Raw genomic sequence first — 22,248 nt, forward strand, 5'->3', positions numbered from 1 at the left:
TCACGCAAGACCTCTTAAATTTCTAGCACCTGAGCATTCTTGAACATATGAAGAGGCTGCAACGGGTAGCTATGGCCATAATATCTAGTTATGGTGACTTGGTAGCGTACTGTTTAAAGTGGAACTACTAGAACATCGCCCTAGAGCTCTAGATGTATGAGTATGCAAATATGAGGGCTATGGGGATTTGGAAGTGGAATCTACGATTACACGTGTCGAATCAAGGACAGAGATTAAAGACAGAAGTGCGCTAGTTCACGTGACAGCTTTGCAATTGGATAGTCGTTGAATTTGCGGCAATGTCTTTTTGCCGGCTTTGTTAACTTGTCCTTTTCCATCTTGTGCCTGGTCATTGGGGAGTAGGCTTCGTAGACTAGAAATATCGTGGTAGCTAAGCATTGAGTGAGGAATTGATGGATAGTATCTGTTACGCTTTTTAGTCTTGTATAGTCTGGCGTTTGGAGGAGTGACAGAAGAATTTGGAGAAAACCTAGCTGCAGCTATTGCAATGACACTTACTAGGGGGCGCCCTCTTCTTTTTTGCCCTGTAGTTGAACAATCAATAGTTAGTCTATCCCCTTTTCCCATTGGCCAAAATCTCGCACTAGTGCATGTCTAATCTAATCTGATGCTTCTTGGTATGTTATTTGAAGCACGACTTCTCCAGAGCTTAACAACTATTTTTGGAGTTACACCACTCAAGGATTCACTTGTGTAGCTTATTCCAAACACGCCATGGTGACACAAAAGCATACTAACCTGAACGTTACAATGTAGCGCTTTTGCTGTCTGATTCAAGAGTACACTTTGTCTTTTTAACTTGTCTACATTATAGTTCGTATATGCATATCATACAGGGTCTTTGCATACTTATGCGGAGACCCGCTTGTAGGAACGTGTGCCTTTCAATCTCTAATATAGTCGGAACGGCTTAGGTACCACAAACATAACAAATGACAAACAGCAGCATCTACTGATTCTCAACAGCAACTGTAGCTCAGCGAGTTAGATTGTGGTCCCCCGCCTATTCACTTGCTGTCTTGCCACTCAATCAGGTGAAATACCTACTGAGACTCATTTGACAGGGCGGGTCACTCTTAATGACAGAGCTTGTTGCAGCATCTGGATAATCCAAGCGGCACATTTGGCCAGTAACAAAGGGGAACGTATACTAGGTATCCGGACAATAATCGCGGCTAACTAATGTGTAGTTCGCGGCCCGCAAGAATTTAGGCGTTCGATTAAGTGAAGTAGCCGCCTAGATTGATTTCCTGAGGCAATTCTTGACAGGCTACTCTAAGACTACGCATTTCTTGGGTAGCTTGTGCAGCATACATAGCCGGCAACAAATAGCACCATGTACCAAGACTCGACACTGCAATTACGGCAAAGCAAATAGTGTATAAAGAATGTGTATTCAAACAATTGATAATGCGAAGTAGCCGTAAAAGTTTATCTCCACTTGTCTGGCTTCAGCCGATCTTTTATTTAATCTCACCTGTAGAAACAAGCCTGAGCGGACACTTGAAGCAGGACCCAAGGATACGTTTGGATGTGTATTCATTCATCTACTCAATCAGATGAAGTCTTCTGACGGACGTACTCATCTGTTGACTTCCGTGGATATTTAATCCCCTATCGTTCTACGCTTGAATCAATCTGGAAAAATGGAAAAGCTACCATCGTTTTCATACATCCAAAGCTACAAAACACCTTGCATTTTTTCTTCCTTGCATGGTTGGCTGGGGCTCCCTTGCTAATTGCTCCGCCTTCTTTCTCTTCTCTCCTCTTTTTCAGCTTTGGCCTGTGTCTGATGTGCTCACCGCAGAAATGGCATCTTCCCTCGATCTTCTCTCCTTCTGGTTCGAAACACAGAGTTCCGAGAACATGGCATTTCTGTCCTATCTTGTGGGATTCGAGCCTAAGTAATTGGCATTGAGTGGTCCCTGCCCGGCGCTGAAGTGTCTCCCTTGATCCCGTGGGCTTGTCAATGCTCATTGGGGGAACAATGACATAGGCAAGACCTAGATTTTATCTGCTTGGAGATCCTTGAACTCGAGCTTTCGACGACAATTGGCGCAGGCATATCATTTTCCGTCTTTCATATACGGTCTCCTCACTTTCTAGGCCTCTTCGCAGCAACCGGTTTTCTGCCTTCTTTTTCTCCTCCTTCCCTTGCCTTTCTCGCCTGCCATGCCGTCGATCCCTAGTCTGTTTAAAGTTGAGATGGAGCCCCCACCCTAAATCCCCCTCCTTCTAGTCTGCAACGCAGAGTTTCAGGTGGAAAGCATTGCTCTCCTCTTCTTTGGCTGGGTCAAGTAAGCGTACTTCGTCCCGGGGATCACCCACTTTTTTCGATTCTTTTGAATTTCTCCAATCTTAAAATGCTCCTGTTCTCTCACAGCATATCCCTCCTTCCAGTCTGAGGTACAGAGTTTCGAGAGGAAAGCATTGTCCTCTTTCGCCCTTGGAAGCCAAAGTATTCTGTTATGAAGGGCAATCGCCTTTCAGGTCGCTCTTGTCTACCTAAAAATCTATCTTTCCTGTTTAGAGGACCGAGTTCCGGAGCGAAACGTTAGCATCCCCCCTCTAGCCGGCTCGAAACAATATATTTTGTTCTGGGGAGCTCAAGTCTGGTGCTTTGGCGTTCTCCTTGGCTCAATAAACTTGTCAATGCCCATTCCAAAGGCAGTAGCCGCGGCTGTAGCCTATGTTCTATCTCCCTGGTGAGCTTTTCGACACTTGAGTTTTTCATGAATATTAGAGTTAATTTAATATTTGTTGGTAGCTCGTCTCACTGCGTGTTTTCGCTCAAACATAATTTCTTCTCTACTACTTGTGATCACTAGATGGCATGGTGAATTTTGTCCATTGTTACGAGTTATTTCTAGAATCCATTATATTAAAGTTGCCGGCAGCCAAAGCTATGTTCTTGGCTTGGCACAGGCCCTTGTAGGAACCCGCCTTTGAGATTGAAGAATAAAATATCTCTTCTAAGTTGTTGTTATCAAAATGTAATACTGGGTTATGAATCCGGGCGCTTAGCCACGATCGCGCCTCAAACTATCCTTCCGTCACAGTTTCACAAAGACAGCCTATCCTTCAGTCACTATTCCGTGACAAACGCCTTTTCTTGTCAGTAATCTGAGTTAGTGTTACCAGGGTTGTTGCCACTGACTAGGTTCGGCCAAACGTTAGAGTTAATATCAGACATAAAGGGCTTTTCCAAAGCCACTTGCTCAGTCTAGACACTGAGGTGAGGAATAAATAATTTGGATAAGATCCGCACTTCAACTAAGAATTAGCTAAAGTAGCAGCAACCAATAGTCACAGATCCCTCTTCTTCCTACTCTAAGGACATCTAATACATCCTACAACTTTGTACTATTACTTCTTAGATATATATCTCGGCTCTCTTGTCCTCAGTGTCCCCGCCTGAAGCTACTACATACCATACCACCCAACCCAGATACACTTCTCGACTCGCTACTCATTGGCACAATGAAAGAAATCTCAAGCCCAACCTAGCGTCAAATACCGCCTCTCATCGTCATGTCTACTCTGTTGAATATCCCTCTCCCTACAATAGGGCTTCTTTTTCACACTTCCATGGCCTAGGTAGTCCATACCTTACGAGCTTCCTGGGAGCGTAACTAGGTTAGAAAAGAAGTACCCAACGAAATGAATCACGGAAAGAATACAAAAGTTCAGCAGGTATCTCAATGCGGTCGTACGTAATGTGTTGCAAAACAGTGTCATAATCATTATTGAAAAGAAATAAAGAAGACTGACTATCTAAGATGGGCAAGTCCGACGTATACATCCTAATTGATCCGTAAATGGGATCCTTGGGTCCATTCTAATAGGTTCCAATTTCCTCTTTGAACCTATGATATTTGGACGTGACAAAGAGCGTCTGTGAAAAGTCTTGGATCTGAGCGGCTTGATACTAGGGTAGAGCTGGCCCTCGTACGTAATGATTGCGGGTACCCGCGAATAAGGCCTCCTAGATGCGAGTAACGTACTTGATATGTGTACACTGCATCTAAGTATCAGACACACTCTTCCTAACTTTCAACACAAGAGCTTCAATAAAATTATTCCATATCATTAAATCAACTACAACTAATCGCTATTCTGTTCTCCAGACATTTCTACAACTATTTGGCACGTTCTTGCATTATGGCCCGTCCTGCCACATCTCCCGCACCGCCTTTGCCTCGCCTGCCCCGATCTTCCATGACCACCACTTTTCGATAGTTCGTCCGCTATCTGCGCATCAATGTCTTCCTGATCAATTTCATCTTGATCAATTGCTTCTCTCGCTTCATCTGCTATCATCTCCCCTCTATCCTGTAGCCTGGTTCTTTGTGCTCCGCGCCGCTTTCGAAGTGCCTCATTTGACTGTCGAAGCATCTGGTTCTCGGACTTTAGTAGTGCTATCTGATCCTCTATCGCCTTAGTTTCCTTGGAAAACGATTTGAGTGCCTCAAGAGTAGACGATGGAGAACTACTGTGATGTCGCCTGACGCTTTTTTCGAGGTATTCAGATTGAGTAGTCTCAGGCACTCTCTCCGGCGTCTTTGAAACCCAAGGGTTGGAGAGGCTGGCATCCTCCTCAGCTGGTGTCGGCGTCCGTAGCTGCACATCAAGTTTAGATATCACAGTTTCTGGATCCAAGGGAATAATCCCAGCGCCTCTGAAGCCCCCCTTGATATTGCTTTCGGTTATGGCAGCTTCGTGGGCCGCATGAAATGCCGAGAAGAAGTCCGTCTTGGAAACATGGGTTACCGAGCACCTGGTCAGATGCTCGATTTCGCGACTATATGCCTGTTTTAGTGGCCCTATGCATCCTACATCAAGAGGCTGTAGTAGATGAGACGAATGAGCCGGTATACAAAGCGTGACGATGTTATTGTCTTCACAATACTTCTCAAAGTCGACAGAGTGGTTACTGTCATGCCCATCGAGGATGAGAAGACGATAGCGACCAATTGATTGAGCTTTGGTGTGTCGATCAAAGTGCTTGAGCCACTGAAGAATTATATCATTGTCAGCACAGCCATTATGGGTCGTGGCAATAGCCCAATCAGTCGGGAGACTGCTTTTTTTATACCACTTGGTGGGGTGGTGTTCGCCTGCAACCACAATGAATGGCGCGATCGCCCAGCCTTCACCATTGATCGCCTGAATGGCTGTAGCCCATTCCTGGTTTCCAGCCTGCACCGAATTCGCCTTTCCACGTTTTTCCGTGCCCATGACAGCCATTCCACTTGTGATGTTGCCAATCATGAAGTAAGCCTCATCGAAATTGTAGATGTCAGCTAGGTTGATGTCGTATTTCGCAATTGTATTCTCCACGAGCCTGAGCCAATCGTGAACAATGGTCAGATCTTCACATTTGGATCTCCCGAAGTCGTATTTACGGTTGAAACACGGCTTAAGGTCTGGGTGTCGCTTGACGAAGTTGAAAGCCCAGCGCTTTCCGACTGGTGACGCGTCGCGGTCGGCGAGCAGTCGGTTCGCCATTTCTTCAACTCCACGTAGTCGCGCGAGGAAACCTCGCGAATCCAGGTCCAGAATGAACTGAACGATAATCTGTTCTTCCGGATCGGAAAACTTCCGTGATTTAGGGACCCAATCACATCGAGATTGAATGCCTTTCCGGCGGCGACGCAGCCTTCGCTCGTCAATTTCATGAGCTATTGCGGCGCGTCGGATGCTTAACTTCGGGTCATTTTGAAGAGCTCGAAGGGCGAGAAGAGTTCTAGCCTCGGTATTTGGTTGTGGCATCCTAAACACTTGATAAATAGATGATTAGATGACAGGTTTGAAGGTTGAGGGACTTTTGCGGCGCATACATGGATGCAATCCATCCTTATCAAGTACATTACTAACCCTTACATCGAGGCTGACTAGGATAGGTGGGGAAACTGTTATCATGACAGCCTAAGCTAGTGAGGTTGTTAGTGTCAGCGACACTGCCTTTTAGCCGATATTCAGCCGTACGTAAAACGCTCAATAGGTCTTGTACTACAATACCCTCTGCCACTTGAACTAACGTGTGTGACAATCAGGCATGCGTGACAAAAATCCCTCAACTTGCATCATCTAGTATTGATCAATGAATTCTCAACGAAAAATTATGCCAGACCCGAATATTGAAGGTAGAATCCTTCTTGCCCTGAAGGCCCTTAAAAATGACCCGAAATTAAAGCTCCGACGTGCTGCAGAAATTTACGAAGTCGGCCGTATGATACTGTGGCGCCGACAGAGGGGTATCCAACCTCGACAGGATTGGACCCCTAAATCACGTAAGCTTTCCGATCCGGAGGAACAGATTATTGCCCAGTTCATACTGGACCTGGATTCACGAGGATTTCCCCCGAGGTTGCGTGGAGTTGAAGAAATGGCCAACCGACTGCTCGCCGACCGCGACGCGTCACCTGTCGGAAAGCGCTGGGCTTTCAACTTCGTCAAGAGACACCCAGACCTTAAGTCATATTTCAATCGTCAATACTATCACAGGAGATCCAAATGCAAAGATCCTGCCATTATTCGTGATTGGTTCAGGCTCGTGGAGAACACAATCACGAAGTACAGTATAAACCTAGCCGATATCTACAATTTCGATGATACTTGCTTCATGGTTGGCGCCATTACAAGTGGAATGGTTGTCATGGGCACAGAAAAACGTGGAAAGGCGGATTCAGTGCAGGCCGGAAACCGAGAATGGGCTACAGCCATTCAGGCGATCAATGGCGAAGGTTGGGCGATCGCACCATTCATCGTGGTTGCAGGCGAACACCACCTTGCCGACTTGTACCAAAAAGGCAGTCTCCCGACTGATTGGGCTATTGCCATGGCCCATAATGGCCGTGCCGACAATGATATAATTCTTCAGTGGCTCAAACACTTTGATCGACACACCAAAGCTCAATCAACTGGTCGCTATCGTCTTCTCATCCTCGATGGGCATGACAGTAACCACTCTGTCGACTTTGAGAAGTATTGTGAAGACAATAACATCGTCACGCTTTGTATACCGGCTCATTCGTCTCATCTACTACAGCCTCTTGATGTAGGATGCATAGGGCCACTAAAACAGGCATATAGTCGCGAAATCGAGCATCTGACCAGGTGCTCGGTAACCCATGTTTCCAAGACGGACTTCTTCTCGGCATTTCATGCGGCCCACGAAGCTGCCATAACCGAAAGCAATATCAAGGGGGGCTTCAGAGGCGCTGGGATTATTCCCTTGGATCCAGAAACTGTGATATCTAAACTTGATGTGCAGCTACGGACGCCGACACCAGCCGAGGAGGATGCCAGCCTCCCCAACCCTTGGGTTTCAAAGACGCCGGAGAGAGTGCCTGAGACTACTCAATCTGAATACCTCGAAAAAAGCGTCAGGCGACATCACAGTAGTTCTCCATCGTCTACTCTTGAGGCACTCAAATCGTTTTCCAAGGAAACTAAGGCGATAGAGGATCAGATAGCACTACTAAAGTCCGAGAACCAGATGCTTCGACAGTCAAATGAGGCACTTCGAAAGCGGCGCGGAGCACAAAGAACCAGGCTACAGGATAGAGGGGAGATGATAGCAGATGAAGCGAGAGAAGCAATTGATCAAGATGAAATTGATCAGGAAGACATTGATGCGCAGATAGCGGACGAACTATCGAGAAGTGGTGGTCAGGCAAGGTCGGGGCAGGCGAGGCAAAGGCGGTGTGGAAGATGTGGCAAGACGGGCCATAATGCAAGAACTTGCGAAATAGTTGTCGAGATATCTGGAGAAGAGGACAGTGATTCAATTTAGTTGTTGGAATATTTACTCACATTTTTATCTTCAGGCCCGGCTTCGAGGTAGGTTGAAACCTTTGTGATGTATGCTTGCTTGTCACACAAGCTTACCACCACCACTACGCTTGCTAGGTTCTTTCCAAAACAGGCAGCTGAACAAACCTGTGTCTCCACTGTTCAACCAGCACACAAAAATCTAGTAGCATATGGTTCCTTCCTATTCCCTCTCTTGCTTCTTGTTTTTGGCATCTGGAAGCCTGTGTGGGACTAAAGACCCTAGTTTGAGACATGAAACAACTATGAGCTTATTATCTAGTGCTAAGTGATGGCATGGTCAATCTTGGTTCAAGTTCTGGCTAGTATTTAAATAGCTCGATAGGCGGATCTTCACCTTTTTGCTAAACTAGAGTTCACTCTCAACATGATGTCGTGTTAGCAACTTGATGATTATTTTAGCTTATAAAGATATCAAGTTTTTTTTTAATTATCCCTCATTTTACAGTTACATATTCCGCCGGAGATTTGTGGTCAGCCTTGCAGAGGGTCAATTCTGTCCGGTAATTAGTCCGGCGTCGTTTGATCTTAGTGATTCTAGTGGAGGTTAAATATATTCAAATAAAATACACTTGAATCTACCTCCTCTTTTCTCCGACAAGTCATGTTCTTATCAGGTTACCCAAAGTTTATCCATCAAAATCGCAGAGTTCCTCTCAACATGTTCAGTCCTAGGAAATTATGTATGTTGTGACATGTGTACTGTACTATGCGAGTCAATTCAGGGCCAAGTTCTAAATCCCTTCACAACATCGTGTGCCACGTACACCACATCATGTATTCACCCGATGTTAGTCCGTGTGGAGTTGGAATCTCCACCACAATGTAGATGACTAGGCTAACCTGAAATTCTTCATGTAAAATCTGTAGACTTCATTCCTTTTGTATTGCATCATAAGGATTTGTGTTCCAGTAGACGTTAAATATATTCAAATCAAATCAAAGCGTCATGAGGATTCATGAGGTGCCAACCCTTTAACCCTTTTATGGGTCTTGGTTTTGAAGAAGTGGAGCATGTATGGTATCCCACTTAAGATGTATAGTGCGCCATGCAACAAAATCACACCCCAAGCGACTTTCTGGTAATCTCTTTGGGAATCAATTGTTGTCCATGGAACAGACAAATCTATGACTATAAGGATTGAAATAGTGAGATGACTGCAACTTCTTGTTTTGACATGATCCTGCCGCAAAAAATTGGGAGGGGGACATCCTTGCACAGTCACTTTCTGGATTTGCATTTGTTTTTCATGTTGCAGTCGCTGATACATCAAGGGCAATCTCCCTGAACTTGGAATCTCGAAATGCTGCACAAATTTCGATGGGATATCCTTTGCTTAGGATTGAAGCTCATGATGCGCAGCAGGAAAATGAATTTGTGGAGAGCGTCGTTTTTGATGTGTTGTATTGAGGAGCCTAGGTAGTTTAGAGCTGTTTCTGACAGACGTGAAGCACCTTGTTAGATGATAGATTTGCAAGTAGTACTTATGCCCTGGGACCATAGGTTTCTATGTAAATCAGTACAAAGCAGTGCAGATGAGATAGCTCCAGATAAGCTCGAGACACAAAAAAACGCCAAGTTCATGCGACCGCTGAAATGAGAATGTACTAAAGGCCATTGGAAGTTGATGGAAGGAACACGTAACAAGATCAGAAATCGGGGGCTAGCAATGTAAGGATGGATAGGTAACAACGAACAAGAATATGGAAAACATACATTGAAAAATCAAAGTAGGAAGTTGCATCTGCTTGTGTTGGCTACCTCCGGGATATCATGAAGTGATAGAGACCCAATTAGAGGATGTACCTGATGGACAAATGCCACAGGAAAGCACATGTCATGAAAATCTCTGCCTTGAAAATGAAAATGAAGATGAATAGATGGCAAGGCATCTAATTAATAATTGAAACTAATTACTATACTATTTTCTAGAGGCCTTGGTAATTGCCTAGCATGTTGCTGCATAATGTCCTGTTTTTCCACACCTTCCTTTGATTTTGCCACCTGTGCCTGACTTCAATGTCGTGACGATTCAGCCTGTATCTGCATATCAATATCCACTTGGTCAGTTCCTTCAATTTCTTCTCCTACAGTCATATTCTCTCTATTTTGCGAGGGGTCTCTCTTTCCTCTGTGCTGCTCACTAAGTGTATCGCTGGCCTGTCGAAGGTCTTCGAACTCGTACCTCATCAATGCAATCTCATGTATAACGGCATTTGTTTCGTTGGCAAGTGACTTCAGTGCTGCAAGAATTGAAGCTGGGGAGTTGTTTTGATCTCTTCTAATTTCTCTTTCAAGGTGTTCCAACTGCGAGATAGCCCCGAGAACAGCCCCTGGTGTTTCTGAGACCAATGGGTTTGGGAGGCCCGCCTCTTCCTCCACAGAGGTTGAAGTCTGGGGCTGCGTATCCAGTTTAGATATAACAGCTTCGGGGTCCCATGGAGCAAGCCCGGCCTCTCTAAACGCTTCCTTGATAACGACCTCCGTCATGGCTACTTTTTGGGCAGCATGAAAGGCCGAAAAGAAGTCGGTCTTTGTAATGCGGGTTGTAGAGCATTTGGTAAGATGCTCTATCTCTCGACTGTACGATTTTTCGAGTAGCCCATGGCACCCAACATTGAGAGGTTGAAGCAAATGGGACGAGTTAGGAGGTGTACAAACCGTAATGACATCGTTTTCCCTACAATAAGTCTCGAAGTCGCCCGAGTGATGGCTTTCATCGCGATCAAGGATCAGAAGACGATAACGACCACGTTTCCGGATCTTTGTATAAGAATCATAAACCCTTGTCTTGTCTTGTCGTGCCTTGACTCAGCCATTGTTGTGAGACTCGTACTAACGATAAAGACTTTGTTGTCATGTGTGGCAGAAAGAGAATGTGGTAGTTTGGTTCCTCATCTCCAGCCTTTCCCCCCAGTGACATCCTAAACGGAGCAACCTCGGTATCTCTCTAGTCGAGAATGCCTACACTCTTGCCTGTAGCTTTGAATGCGTGAATGTTATTCTCGATGAGGTCGGTGTGGCTAGGCCCGAGCGGATAGCTCTTAGTAAAGAGGGTTGAGAGTTATGGGGTAGCATCGTCAAGTGTCGGGGTAAAAGCGCTAATGAGGGCCCTTGCATAGCTGCTAGAGCTGCAATATGCACTTGTTAAATAGTCATATGAGATCTAGCCGCGTCGTCTTGGCGGGCGCTCTGCGAAAAGCCAAGGAGAAGAATCTGCTTTGGCTAGTTTAGATAACTAATTCTCCGTAGAAAGGGGCTGACCAGCCTTGTGTAGTGGACCTCAAAAGGTCGAAGCCGCTTGTTTCTAGATAGCCTGGTTAGCGATCCACGCAAACGCCCCATACCTTATTCATGGCGTAGACCATGAAATCTACCAGCTAGCCTCGGTACTACTGTCGTGAGACATCCTCTATAAGCTTGTTTGATACATTTGGAAAACCTCATGTCCGAAGCAGAACTTGTAACACAGAACTGAGTGAAAGTTTTCTCACCTACAAAAGTGTAGATGAGTCCACTCTAATATATTGCCGTAGTGCTAATTACTTAGGCTACGACATTACCCTTTCACTAAGCTACAAAAGTGGCTTCCTTAAAGAAGGAAAAGAAAACCCGTTTGTATCTCGTACTAGGCCGGGGCCGAAATTCCAAGGGCTGTTGCACAGTTACAAAAGCTGAACGCTGCTAGAAATGAAACTTTGGTCGAGGGACTGCGTGAGGGAAAGGCGATGCAATCCATAACTATCTTTACAAGTTCATCATACATTCTCATTAAATCCTAATGCTGAATGCTTTACATACTGCACGCAGCTCTTGATCGTCCGTTGCGTGTATATACTCGCCGCCGTCTCGTAACTAGATAATTGACGTGCTCAACATTTGATTTCAATGCTATCACATGAGGAAACTGACGTGGAAACTACTTGCCTTTTTTCATAGCTGCTGCAGATTAATCGGGCCGAGGTGAAAAGCTTTCACATGTTTTGATAGGGTTGTAAAATGTTTTATGCAGCGAAGGACTGGATGGAGATGCGTGGGCGAGGATCACCTGGGCGTAGGGAAAATCATTGTTGAGCTGTGCCGGCACACAGTTGAGGGCGCTTGACTGTTAGTGGGGCAGATGACTCAGCCTTAACCGCGTCTTAAGATCTGATTAAAGCTTTGCATTGTTGGCTCTCACTACCTAGCACGTACAAGGACCGCATTAATTGCCCAGTTTATTCTGATAGTATGCTTGACCATCAGGGTCGACGATCCTTGCGGATAATCGTATGACTTGCGCAGATAGTGGTGCACTAAAAGCTTCAGGTAACTTCCTGCTTGAGATATTGCACATCATAGATTGGATAATTCCCTTCTTAAACATCCCATCCTACCAAACCATCGTAAAAACCAAAAGACTCCTCTCCTCTGCTTACCAAAACCAGAAATACTAAACATCAAATCCACAACGGGAGAAACAAGGGAGATGACAACAGAGCAGGCCAGGCAGCGGCAAAGTCGATGTGAACGAGAAAAATATGTGAGCACCTGAGTTTGAAATTCGGAGCAGAGGCCGAGGCTAGTCTGATAAGGTGCAGAACACACAGGCGTCACTCCCAGCACCCTACGCACGTACTGAGGGTCGTAGCGATTGGGCGTGTATAATAAAATTCATTTACGCCGGTGATTTGGCAATAGTTGGAGCTTGGAAATATAAATTATACTCTCGATATTGTGTCGTCAAATCTGGCTCGGCCTGTGTAACTTGGGCAGTTGCTTGGCTACCTGCGAAACCGCAGAGTGGGGACTTTTCTTCCTCGTTGCACTCTTCATGACTAACTTTTAGAAAAGTTCCCATCGTCTCAGCAAGTACAGAAAAGTTATAGAATTTCCAACTTTTGTTTGATCCATCACGTCCAATGTTTTTGTAGCTACGCTTTTCCTTCTTGTTCTTTCTTGCCCTTGCTATATCTTCCAAGAAAACCACGTACTTGTAATTTCATTAGACAAGGGCCCCAAGCCTTTGCTACATTTGCTAGTCCAGGCTTTGACCCCCTTCAAGTATGAAAATAGCGGAAAGCAATATGTTATGATTTGTATCTAGGTAGTAGTGTCTTTAAACTTTTGCAACTACCCACTTTGACTCTTTCTCACCACTCCTTTTACACAGCACCCTATTCCAAGTTGGATAATTTTTCCTGTGGCATGAGGCCCACAGGGTTCATGAAAGGAAGGAACACAAAATAACCTTGTCATAAGTTGGTCTAGGCTGTACAAGATGGACGCCTTTTTTGAGTGCCCAATTTTCAAGACTGCAGAATGTTTCATAGCATTAAAGGCAAACAGCTACCAACAAAATGAACCATTTCCGAATGACTGGGAAAAATCTAGACCAGATGAGCATTTGACTTTATGCTTCCTTTCACGCCAACGTACCGGCGGAATGTGCGCATGAAAGTTGTTCTGCTGTGGGGAATAAGCGAAAGATAAGTTGGAAAATGAAAGTTGTTACGTTATTAGGTGATCTGACTTCAAGACTTGCCACGTTGGTTACCTCTGTGATTGATTCACTTCACTGTGGCTTGCCGTGTTCAAAATTTGCACTGCAGGGAACTTGCTTCTTCAAAACTAGAAGGCAGAAGGCAAAAGGCAGAAGGTGTGTTAATGTAATGGGAAAGGCTGTGTAAGACTACTCAGGTGGTGAGATTATGGTTGACCATTAAGAAGTAGTAGCTCAAAATCATCATGAAGTCCCATTGACAGTAATTATGTGTAACAAGGCCATCTGTAGGGTTAAACAAACCCTAATGTGTATTTGATTTGATTTGAATAACTATTTAAACCCTAATGTGCAATAAACCTATTGGGCTTTTGGCTTGAGAATTTTGCTGTACAAATCAAAATTATTACGACGATACATGCTTCTTACGTTGCATCAAGAACTTCCTATTAACATACTGTAAATGCTAATATGTTCCTCTCTGATTGCTACTTGGGTGTTATGCCTTGCTTTGCCATTCGGCTTTGCAGCTCTTCACTATTCAAAAAATGAATTCCATTTGTGTGTGTGTTCACATTGCTTTTGACATCGATTAGCTCTGGTCTGCTAGCCGTAACTGCTTTACACTAAAATTTACAGACAACAATGTCCTAAATAGGAGTTGCTCCTCTGAACAATCCTTGAAGGAAATACCCAGGATAAAATATGGAGTAGTACGTACTCTTAACTTCTCTGATAGCTTATGAGAGAGAATGCCCTTCACGAAAAGAAAAGTCTAGACTCTATGCGAATGTGAGGCCTCTTCGTTTACTATTTCACCTTCTAATTCACTACCCTTGTGAGCTGGATGCCTCTTTACCAAAGTAACTAGTTTCAACAGACGACATGATGGAAAACTCACAATAATGGCAACTACTGTCCTAGAAAGGATGGAGGTCGTAATCAAGACTTGGCAAGCCCTGCATAAGAGATTCAATGCCATCCTCCTGTTTTCCTACAGAACTCGAAGGGGCAAAAATCCTCAATCTGAGGATATCAACATCATACCATGTCATTGACAGAACGAGAGTTCTCCCCCCCCCCACTGCAGTAGCCGTTTTCTGTGCCATGAGACCCGCTATCGGCTGTGGGCCAGGCTACTAGAATACACATAGTTTTATGGGTCTGATTTACTTTCCTTTTTTTATGCACAAATGATTTCCTACAACAGTCAGCAGAATCAGGGAGCGGTCTCCCCGATCTCGACCGACCAGAGGTGCAGGGCGACAGGGGAGAGGCGTGGCAACCACTCTCCAGTGCAGAGGTCAAGAGCGCCATCAGGAAGCCGCTGAACACCGCCCCCGGCAAGGACGGCATCCAAAACAAACTCCTGGCGATGAGCTGGCCAGCCCTGGGAAATCTCATCACAGGCCTATTCAACGGATGCCTACGCAGGGGCATTCGCCTAACATGTTTCAAGGAAGCCAAACTGATCGCACTCCCTAAGCCCGGAAAAAGGGATAGATCTGACCCGAAATCATATCGACTCATCTCTCTCCTTCCGACTCTCGACTCTGGGCAAGGCTCTGGAAAGGGCCATAGCCAAGAGACTGACCCATGAGGCGATGTTGAAAGGACTATTCAGTGGGAATTACGCATGTGCCCTCCCCAAAAGAGCAGCATCGGATCTAACACTCGCATTGATCAACGAGATCAGGGAAAACATGGACAGAGGAGAACTAACCTCAATCTTGACCTTCGACATACGGGGAGCCTTCGACGGCATCCTCCTCAACAGGATGGTCAAGAGACTCCAAGATCAAGTATGGCCAGGTCACATTTGTAAATGGGTTCAATCCTTTCTGGAATCGAGGACTTCACAGATAACGCTAGACGACACCACAGAGCCACCAGGAAACACGAGCGGAAGCCTCCCACAAGGGTCGCCAATCTCACCAATCCTGTACATGCTATTCATGGCGCCGTTGTACTACAGCTGGAGCAATTACCTGAGAGGATATATGGACGACGGGCTATGGCTGATAAAAGGCGAAACCTGGGAGAACTGCAACAGAGACCTGAGAGTCGTCACGGAGTACACCATCGGGTGGTGCACAGACAACGGGCTTCAACTGGACCATAAGAAGACGCAGCTGCTACACATGAGGAAACGCAGCTGCTGCACATGACAAGGAAACGCAACCAAGATAACCCAGACTTGGAACTGACTGGAGCGCCTGTGATTAAGGCCACCCCGGGAAACGGCTCACTCAAATGGCTGGGAGTCCGCTTCGACAGGAGACTCAAATTCACAGCACACGTGAACGAGATAGCGGGAAAAATGGAGAAGTCAGTAAACAGCCTCTCGATCCCCAGAGGCTGTAGACACGGCACCCCCGTGAAACAATTAATCCAGGTAGTCAAATCCGGAATCATGGCGACTATGACATACGCGGCAGCAACATGGTGGAAGCCAGAGCAACGCGGCAACAAAGGCAAAGCGAAGAAGCTGGAAAAGCCTCTTAGAAGGGCACTCCTAGTCGCCCTCGCTGCCTACCGCACTACTCCCACGGCCCTTATCCACATGGCAGCGAACTGTCCACCAGCAGAAATCGCACTAGACGCTTCAGTCAAGAGGGAAGCCGTTAGGTGGTACTCACTGGATACAGCCCATCCACTGTATGGTCTGAAGGAATGCAAACACCAGAAGGAAATACTGAAGCTCCTCCCAAAGCCCCTCCCTGTAATGATCTATGGATCATGTATGGTTCAGGCCCTGCCCTCACCCAAGATACCATACGATGTGCCATAAGCCCCTTTCCCTCTAGCCCCCTTTCCTAGTGTCTTTTCCTAATGCCTCTTCCTAGTGTCTTTCCCTAATCCCTCTGCCAAAGCCCCTATTCCCGATGTATATATAAACTACTCAACCACCACAGATAGCATAGCCCACTTTAGTTTCTTTCAGAACTATCGAGTTCTTCTTTATAATAGAGCCGTTATGCAAATGAATCTTCTTGCCTTTTGTGAAGCCTTACACTCCCCAGGTACGGCCCATTGTTTGTCAACCCGCCCCCAACATCAGTCCCCCCGGACGGGGCAAAAACAGAAGGGCTCCAGAAGGAAGAAGCAGCAGAGAGCCACCTTGCCTGGAAAGCAAGGTGTCCGCTAACAGACATTTGGATGTACACAGACGGCTCTAAACTGGAAAACGGCTGGACGGGAGCAGGCTGGTGGGCAGAGTGCGAGGGAAACAGCATCACCGAAGGGGGATGGTCCTGCGGGAGATGGACAGAGGTAGCAGACGCCGAAATCCGAGCGATCAAGCACGGACTGGAGTGTCTGAAACAGGGGCACCTCACGCACAGCAGGACCATCTGGATCTGCACAGACAACCAGGCAGCGACGACGCGAATGAACTCCATGCAGAGGAAAGTGGGAACATCTCAAGTTGACGTAGACACGGCTAGGCAAACAGCACAGAACCTCAGAGCGCTGCACCCCTCACTCGAGGTACACTGCATCTGGGTCCCAGGTCACAGAGGAATTGAAGGCAATGAAAGAGCTGATGCCCTTGCTAGAAATGCCGCAGTGGAAGTCTTTGAATATTCCATGTCGCTAGCGAGAGCTAAGAGATGGCTGAGAGAGGACCTCCACCAAGCACACAAAGCCTGGTTCAAGGATCAGAAAACGGTTGTACACCATGCCACCAGGAAACTCATGGAATTCCCCCACCCGAACAGGCTCGGCGTTCCAGAAGGCACCCGCAAGCACCAGGGAAAGATCTTGGCAGCGATGTCAGGACATGGTGACTTCGCGGCATACCACCGCAGGATGAATCACCCGGCCATTCGCAATCACTGCCACAGGTGCGGCAACGACAAGGTAGAAACCCACGAGTGGACCTGCCGGAAAAACTCAAAACCATGGAGCCACGCCTTCGTGCAGAAGTTGCTGCTCTCTTCCAAAGGCAGAACGTCTCTGATCGGAGCGATTGCCAAACGGTCAAGCTCGACCTGACACTCCAGGAAAACCAACAGAGGCGTGACCCGCCCCAACTAACTTCAATGACCCCAGGAAAAAAATCCCACTCCCGACAGAAGTCTCCCCAATGAAAAGTACCGAGTACCAAATGTCCATCCCGGCCCGCCTCCGCCCCCCTCTGCTTCCGTTAGATGAGATAAAGTCGGATGACGAGCCCCCCCTCCCCCCACCTCTGACTCCGCCGTTGGTTCTCCCCATAGGGAACCATTCCCAGCCTCATAAGTAGACTGCGACATACTGGGTGGCTGAGAATCATTTGATCAAATAGGGAAGATGTAGGTTAAGGGGTTTTCGTTTCACTCGCTTGTCTGTTTCAATCGTTTTACATGTACATTAACATAACATTAATTTACGTTCAACCTGCCGAATATGCATACCAATTTGTGTTGCTACCAAACAAAGAATCCATCACAACTTTCCCTCACTTAAACTCAAACTGCTAACTCAAAAGAAAAGCTAAACAAATAAACAATCACCGGCCAACACAGCTAATGCTGTCATTCGGCAGGACCGTCTCAGTATCCCACGAGTTGAAGTCGCTAGGCGGCGGGCGAGATGTTACCTTGCTGCTCATGGAAACAGTAGACTTTGCGCCCTTCTTCGACTTGACCGATCCCCTAGGGGTCTGGCTGGGGGCCTGGCTAGGGGCTGCGTTCTTGCTGCCACGAAGCGGAACCTTAGTGGTTTGCGCACCCCGCGCAGAATACTGACGGCTTGCCTGGGAGCAGCGGTCGCTTTCATCCACAAGCGTCCTCCAATCATCTGGCCCCGTGTTGATGTGGATATTACGAGGCTTCATCGCGTTGCTGCCGGCCAGGGACTCGGATGGAAAGCCCCTGGGATGGCTTCCATCAGCAACTGTCTCAAAGTCATCTGGTATTGGTATGCCGGCCATGAGAGGGCGGTCTTGCTCCACCACAGTCTCCCAGTCATCGCCATATCCTCCACCACCACGACGTGAGGTACTGGCTGCTGCCGGATTCTTCCAGTTAGTAGCCCCAGACATACCAGCATTGTTCCCATAGCGTTGGCTAGCATCCGCCACGGTCTCAAAGTCGTCGAAGGCAGAAACGCCAGGGTTCTTTGCGGAGCGGGCCGCGCCGGACGTGCCAAAATTGTTTCCATATTTTTGGCTAGCATCTGCCACGGTCTGAAAGTCGTCTAAACCAGGAACGATGGCATTCTTCGCGAAACGAGCGGCGCTAGACATACCGGCATTGTTCCCATAGCGTTGGCTAGCATCCGCCACGGTCTCAAAGTCGTCGAAAGCAGAAACGCCAGGGTTCTTTGCGGAGCGGGCCGCGCCGGACGTGCCAAAATTGTTTCCATATTGTTGGCTAGCATCTGCCACGGTCTGAAAGTCGTCTAAACCAGAAACGGTGGCATTCTTCGCGGAACGAGCGGCCCTAGACATACCGGCATTGTTCCCATAGCGTTGGCTAGCATCCGCCACGGTCTCAAAGTCGTCGAAAGCAGAAACGCCAGGGTTCTTTGCGGAGCGGGCCGCGCCGGACGTGCCAAAATTGTTTCCATATTGTTGGCTAGCATCTGCCACGGTCTGAAAGTCGTCTAAACCAGGAACGACGGCATTCTTCGCGAAACGGGCGGTGCTAGACATGCCGGGATTTTTCCCATAGCGCTGGCTAACATCCGCCACGGTCTCAAAGTCATCGAAAGCAGAAACGCCAGGGTTCTTTGCAGAACGACCGGCCCCAGCGACAGTTTCCCAATCGTTTGGACTAGATTGTCTAGCTTGGCTTGAGGGACGTCCGGCACCCGCAACTGTCCGCCAGTCATCTGGATCGGCTTGTTTAGACTGACTTGGGGCACGGCCAACGCCTACGACTGTCTTCCAGTCGTCTGGATCCGCATGGCCCGCAGAGTAGCCTCTAGGACGACTAGCACCTGCCACAGTTTCCCAATCATTAACACTAGCCTGACTGGGGTCTCTTCGGGCGCGGGAATTTGCACGGGAAGTCCTGCTGCCCGCTACACTGCCGCCTTTAGTGGGAGGTGCAGTGATCATCAGTGGCTTATGCATAGATACTTCACTTGGTGCATACACTGTGCTGGGGGCTTTGACATAGTGAAAGTTCCCAGACTGAATCTGGCCGGTACGAGAAGCAGAGGGGCCATAGCTCTTGCCGTTGGCGGCAGTTTGGGCAGCCTTTTTAGATGCTGACGGTTTGGCTGGCTTGACAGTAGTAGTAGTAGTGGTGGTGGTGCTCACTGCGTGGGCAATGGCCGTCTCGGTAGTTTTGGTCTTGTTATCCTTGACCATGGAGTAGGTTAGGGCAGCCCCAGCAGCAAGGCCAACGAGGCCAAAAATGGCAGCTCCGGCACTGTCTAGAAGTGTAGGGCCTTCGGCCTCTTCCACAGGAGCTTTAGGCTGCGTTGTCCTCTTGGATTTAGAGGGTTGCCTGGACACAGTAGCGGAGTGGTGCTTTGCAGGGTTCTTCATGTTGGAAGCGCTGGACACAACGCTGCCAGTAGATTTGGCTACATCGTGATTCCAATTCAGGATGCGTGCGTTGTTTCTTTGGGAAGAGTCGGGTTGTTGCATTGCTTCTGTGGTCTTTCTGTCGCTACAAGAAGAACAGAATTAGATGCGTATTTGGCAAGGTAGGGAAGCCTGGGGCGAGTTTTATCGGCACGAGATTAGAGCTCAGATCCTACGGATTTGAAGGTGGAGGTGGACGTGGAGGGAAAAGCAAGATGGCCGTAACGGATTGACTTGACTTCTTGCTAGCTAGCTAGCTTGCAGATTCTAAAAGATATGAAAGAAAGAGCCGAAAAGAGAGTGTGAGAAAGGTAGAGGTAAAGTAAGGTTAGGTTGCCCTCAGAATAGTGTTGTAAAGAGACAAATTGGGGAGTCAATGCTCTTGGGGTTGTGAGTTGGGTCTGATGTTTGAATGATGTTGGGAAGTTTGATAGAAGTGTGAAAACACAGGACGAACGGGGTATATATGCGTATATGTATTTATGTATTCTTTCATGTCTATATGCATGTACGTACTTGTTGTAGTGACTTACTGTACTCGCATCTGCATCTGTATCTATTTGCCTACGTCTGATGCCGTATGTGCAAGGTGCGGTGTACATGCAGATTGTCCGCTGTAAACCTTAAGCTGCAGGGAGAGCTGGGGGGGGGGGGGGGGCGTGAAGGAGATAGAATAGGCCAAAACCCGCGACATGATGCAAAGGTTGCAACGGCGGTCTCAGCCTAAAGGGGAATAATGGGTTTATAGGACGGGCAGAAGCTCGCTTGAGGATGCGGATATGTGAACGCGGGCGAGGCGGAGGACAATGGAGAGCCTCGTAGTGAGGAGTGGGAAGAACGACAATGGAGTGTTTGGATACAGATACGCCTACTGCAATTATCATGCACAGCGTTTACGCAGAGGTATTTACGCTCATAAAAGCGCCCAGGGTGTTCATCTAAGGCGATGGATGCATGGCACGGACCAGCAGGCAAGCTCAAAAGCGATCAAATCAGGGCTGCCTTTGGGGAGAAGAGGGGGGGAGAAGAGAAGAGCCCGACCTGCCTAATTGACCGACTTGCTGCGAGACCGCAAGGGCCCCGACCAGCCCGTTGTAGACCTACACAATGTTCCTTTACTACTAACCTATGGCCTTGTATCCTTGGCAAGCCTTGTTCTTACTATCCCAGCTGCCATGGTGCTGGGTACTCGTTGTCAACTTTGCTAGGCTACCTCCCACTAAGGCCTATTGTGCGCAGCCAGTAGGGACAGCTGTATGCAGGTAGGTGGACGATAGAGAGGGCAGAGAGCTTAGGTTGGGCATCTAAACAGCAGCCATGGTATCCGCGTACATAACGTGAAACGAAACGGCGCGAGGCGAAGGTGCAGAGCAGAGCCAATCCTGCCCCGTTGCAGTGCGGCCAGTGCAGGCAGTGCAGCAGGAAACGGCCATGCTATCATATGTCTATACGCTCCCCCGTTTCTAGACCATTTCGCATGCATTTGGGTGGGGACTAGAAGCTGCTAATTCTTGTCTGTTCTATGGTAGGGGAGATTCAAGCCTATATTGCACGTAAATATGCACAGTGCAAGCCTCCCAAACTGCATGATTGCTTGCTTGTCTAGTTTAACTCGGATGGCGAAGAGCTTGCAGACCTCGAGTCTGTCCCAACAATCCTCGAATCAAGCAATTTCTGCGCTGTGCTTCTCTTTTCCTTAATTCAATGGGATAAACGTGGCTCTCCACCTCGTATCGCTACGATACTCTTCCTTCGCTCCCTTCCCGCCTGTCCAGGGCTTGGGGGTGTTTGCTTTGTCTGTCAGCCTATAGAACATCGCCGGCCGGGTTGGGTCCAGATTGAAGCGTCATTTTCTCTAAGCTAAAGGCCGGCCTCGATTTTGATTTACCTGAATTGATCAGTTGCTTGTTCGCTGTCGAGCGTCTCCTAGAAGATGGGGCTTGCTCAGGCACTAAAATAGCCTTTGAGCTGGCAGATGGGATGGGCGAGGCGCCAGCAACAGATCTCATATGCACAGTCCTGGCTTTTGGGACAGGCCTTGGTAGCCAGTCAAAAATACGTTTTTTCCTACCTAAATGCCTACAGGGGGGGGGGGGGCATTTGGTGTGTTCCGCAGACAGAAGAAGCACAGGAAATAAAGCAATTAAGTAGCATAATCACGAGGGAGCATGGATATAAGGCTCCTGAACCACAAACACTCACATAGTTGTGGCTTTGGGAGGACAAAAATGCTGCTCCGCACATTGCCGCCTGTTGTGCCAATTGAGCCTCTTGGGCATTATTTGTAGGCATTGTTCGTAGTGATAGCTTTGTGCAGGCATGGGACATGGCTAGTTCGTCCGGGACCTTTTTCTTTCATAGGATGTGCATGTTGTGGTTCGCTAGAGG

General features: G+C 47.5%; 5 protein-coding genes across 5 annotated transcripts; 2 read left to right on the forward strand and 3 right to left on the reverse strand.

Annotated features, from left to right (window-relative positions):
- Positions 1–4,125: 4,125 nt before the first annotated feature.
- Positions 4,126–5,793, reverse strand: HOO65_030554 (uncharacterized protein; the record flags this gene model as incomplete). Its single annotated transcript, XM_071000440.1, has 1 exon — positions 4,126–5,793. The coding sequence occupies one exon, from the start codon at positions 5,791–5,793 to the stop codon at positions 4,126–4,128; it is 1,668 nt and encodes a 555-aa protein (XP_070860233.1).
- A 352-nt stretch (positions 5,794–6,145) lies between these two features.
- HOO65_030555 (Jerky protein-like protein-like) lies at positions 6,146–7,819 on the forward strand (the record flags this gene model as incomplete). Its single annotated transcript, XM_071000441.1, has 1 exon — positions 6,146–7,819. The coding sequence occupies one exon, from the start codon at positions 6,146–6,148 to the stop codon at positions 7,817–7,819; it is 1,674 nt and encodes a 557-aa protein (XP_070860234.1).
- A 2,055-nt stretch (positions 7,820–9,874) lies between these two features.
- Positions 9,875–10,348, reverse strand: HOO65_030556 (Jerky protein-like protein-like; the record flags this gene model as incomplete). Its single annotated transcript, XM_071000442.1, has 1 exon — positions 9,875–10,348. The coding sequence occupies one exon, from the start codon at positions 10,346–10,348 to the stop codon at positions 9,875–9,877; it is 474 nt and encodes a 157-aa protein (XP_070860235.1).
- A 5,405-nt stretch (positions 10,349–15,753) lies between these two features.
- HOO65_030557 (reverse transcriptase) lies at positions 15,754–17,336 on the forward strand (the record flags this gene model as incomplete). The annotated part of the gene is made up of 2 exons (XM_071002129.1): positions 15,754–15,998; positions 16,364–17,336. 2 exons carry the CDS (start codon positions 15,754–15,756, stop codon positions 17,334–17,336), a joined length of 1,218 nt encoding a protein of 405 aa, XP_070860236.1.
- Positions 17,337–17,832: 496 nt separating this feature from the next.
- Positions 17,833–19,923, reverse strand: HOO65_030558 (uncharacterized protein; the record flags this gene model as incomplete). The annotated part of the gene is made up of 1 exon (XM_071000443.1): positions 17,833–19,923. One exon carries the CDS (start codon positions 19,921–19,923, stop codon positions 17,833–17,835), a length of 2,091 nt encoding a protein of 696 aa, XP_070860237.1.
- Between the last annotated feature and the right edge of the window lie 2,325 nt (positions 19,924–22,248).

The sequence above is a fragment of the Ceratocystis lukuohia genome (genome assembly GCF_044167205.1).
Source record: "Ceratocystis lukuohia strain C4212 chromosome Unknown Supercontig3_pilon, whole genome shotgun sequence".
Lineage (NCBI taxonomy): Eukaryota > Fungi > Ascomycota > Sordariomycetes > Microascales > Ceratocystidaceae > Ceratocystis > Ceratocystis lukuohia.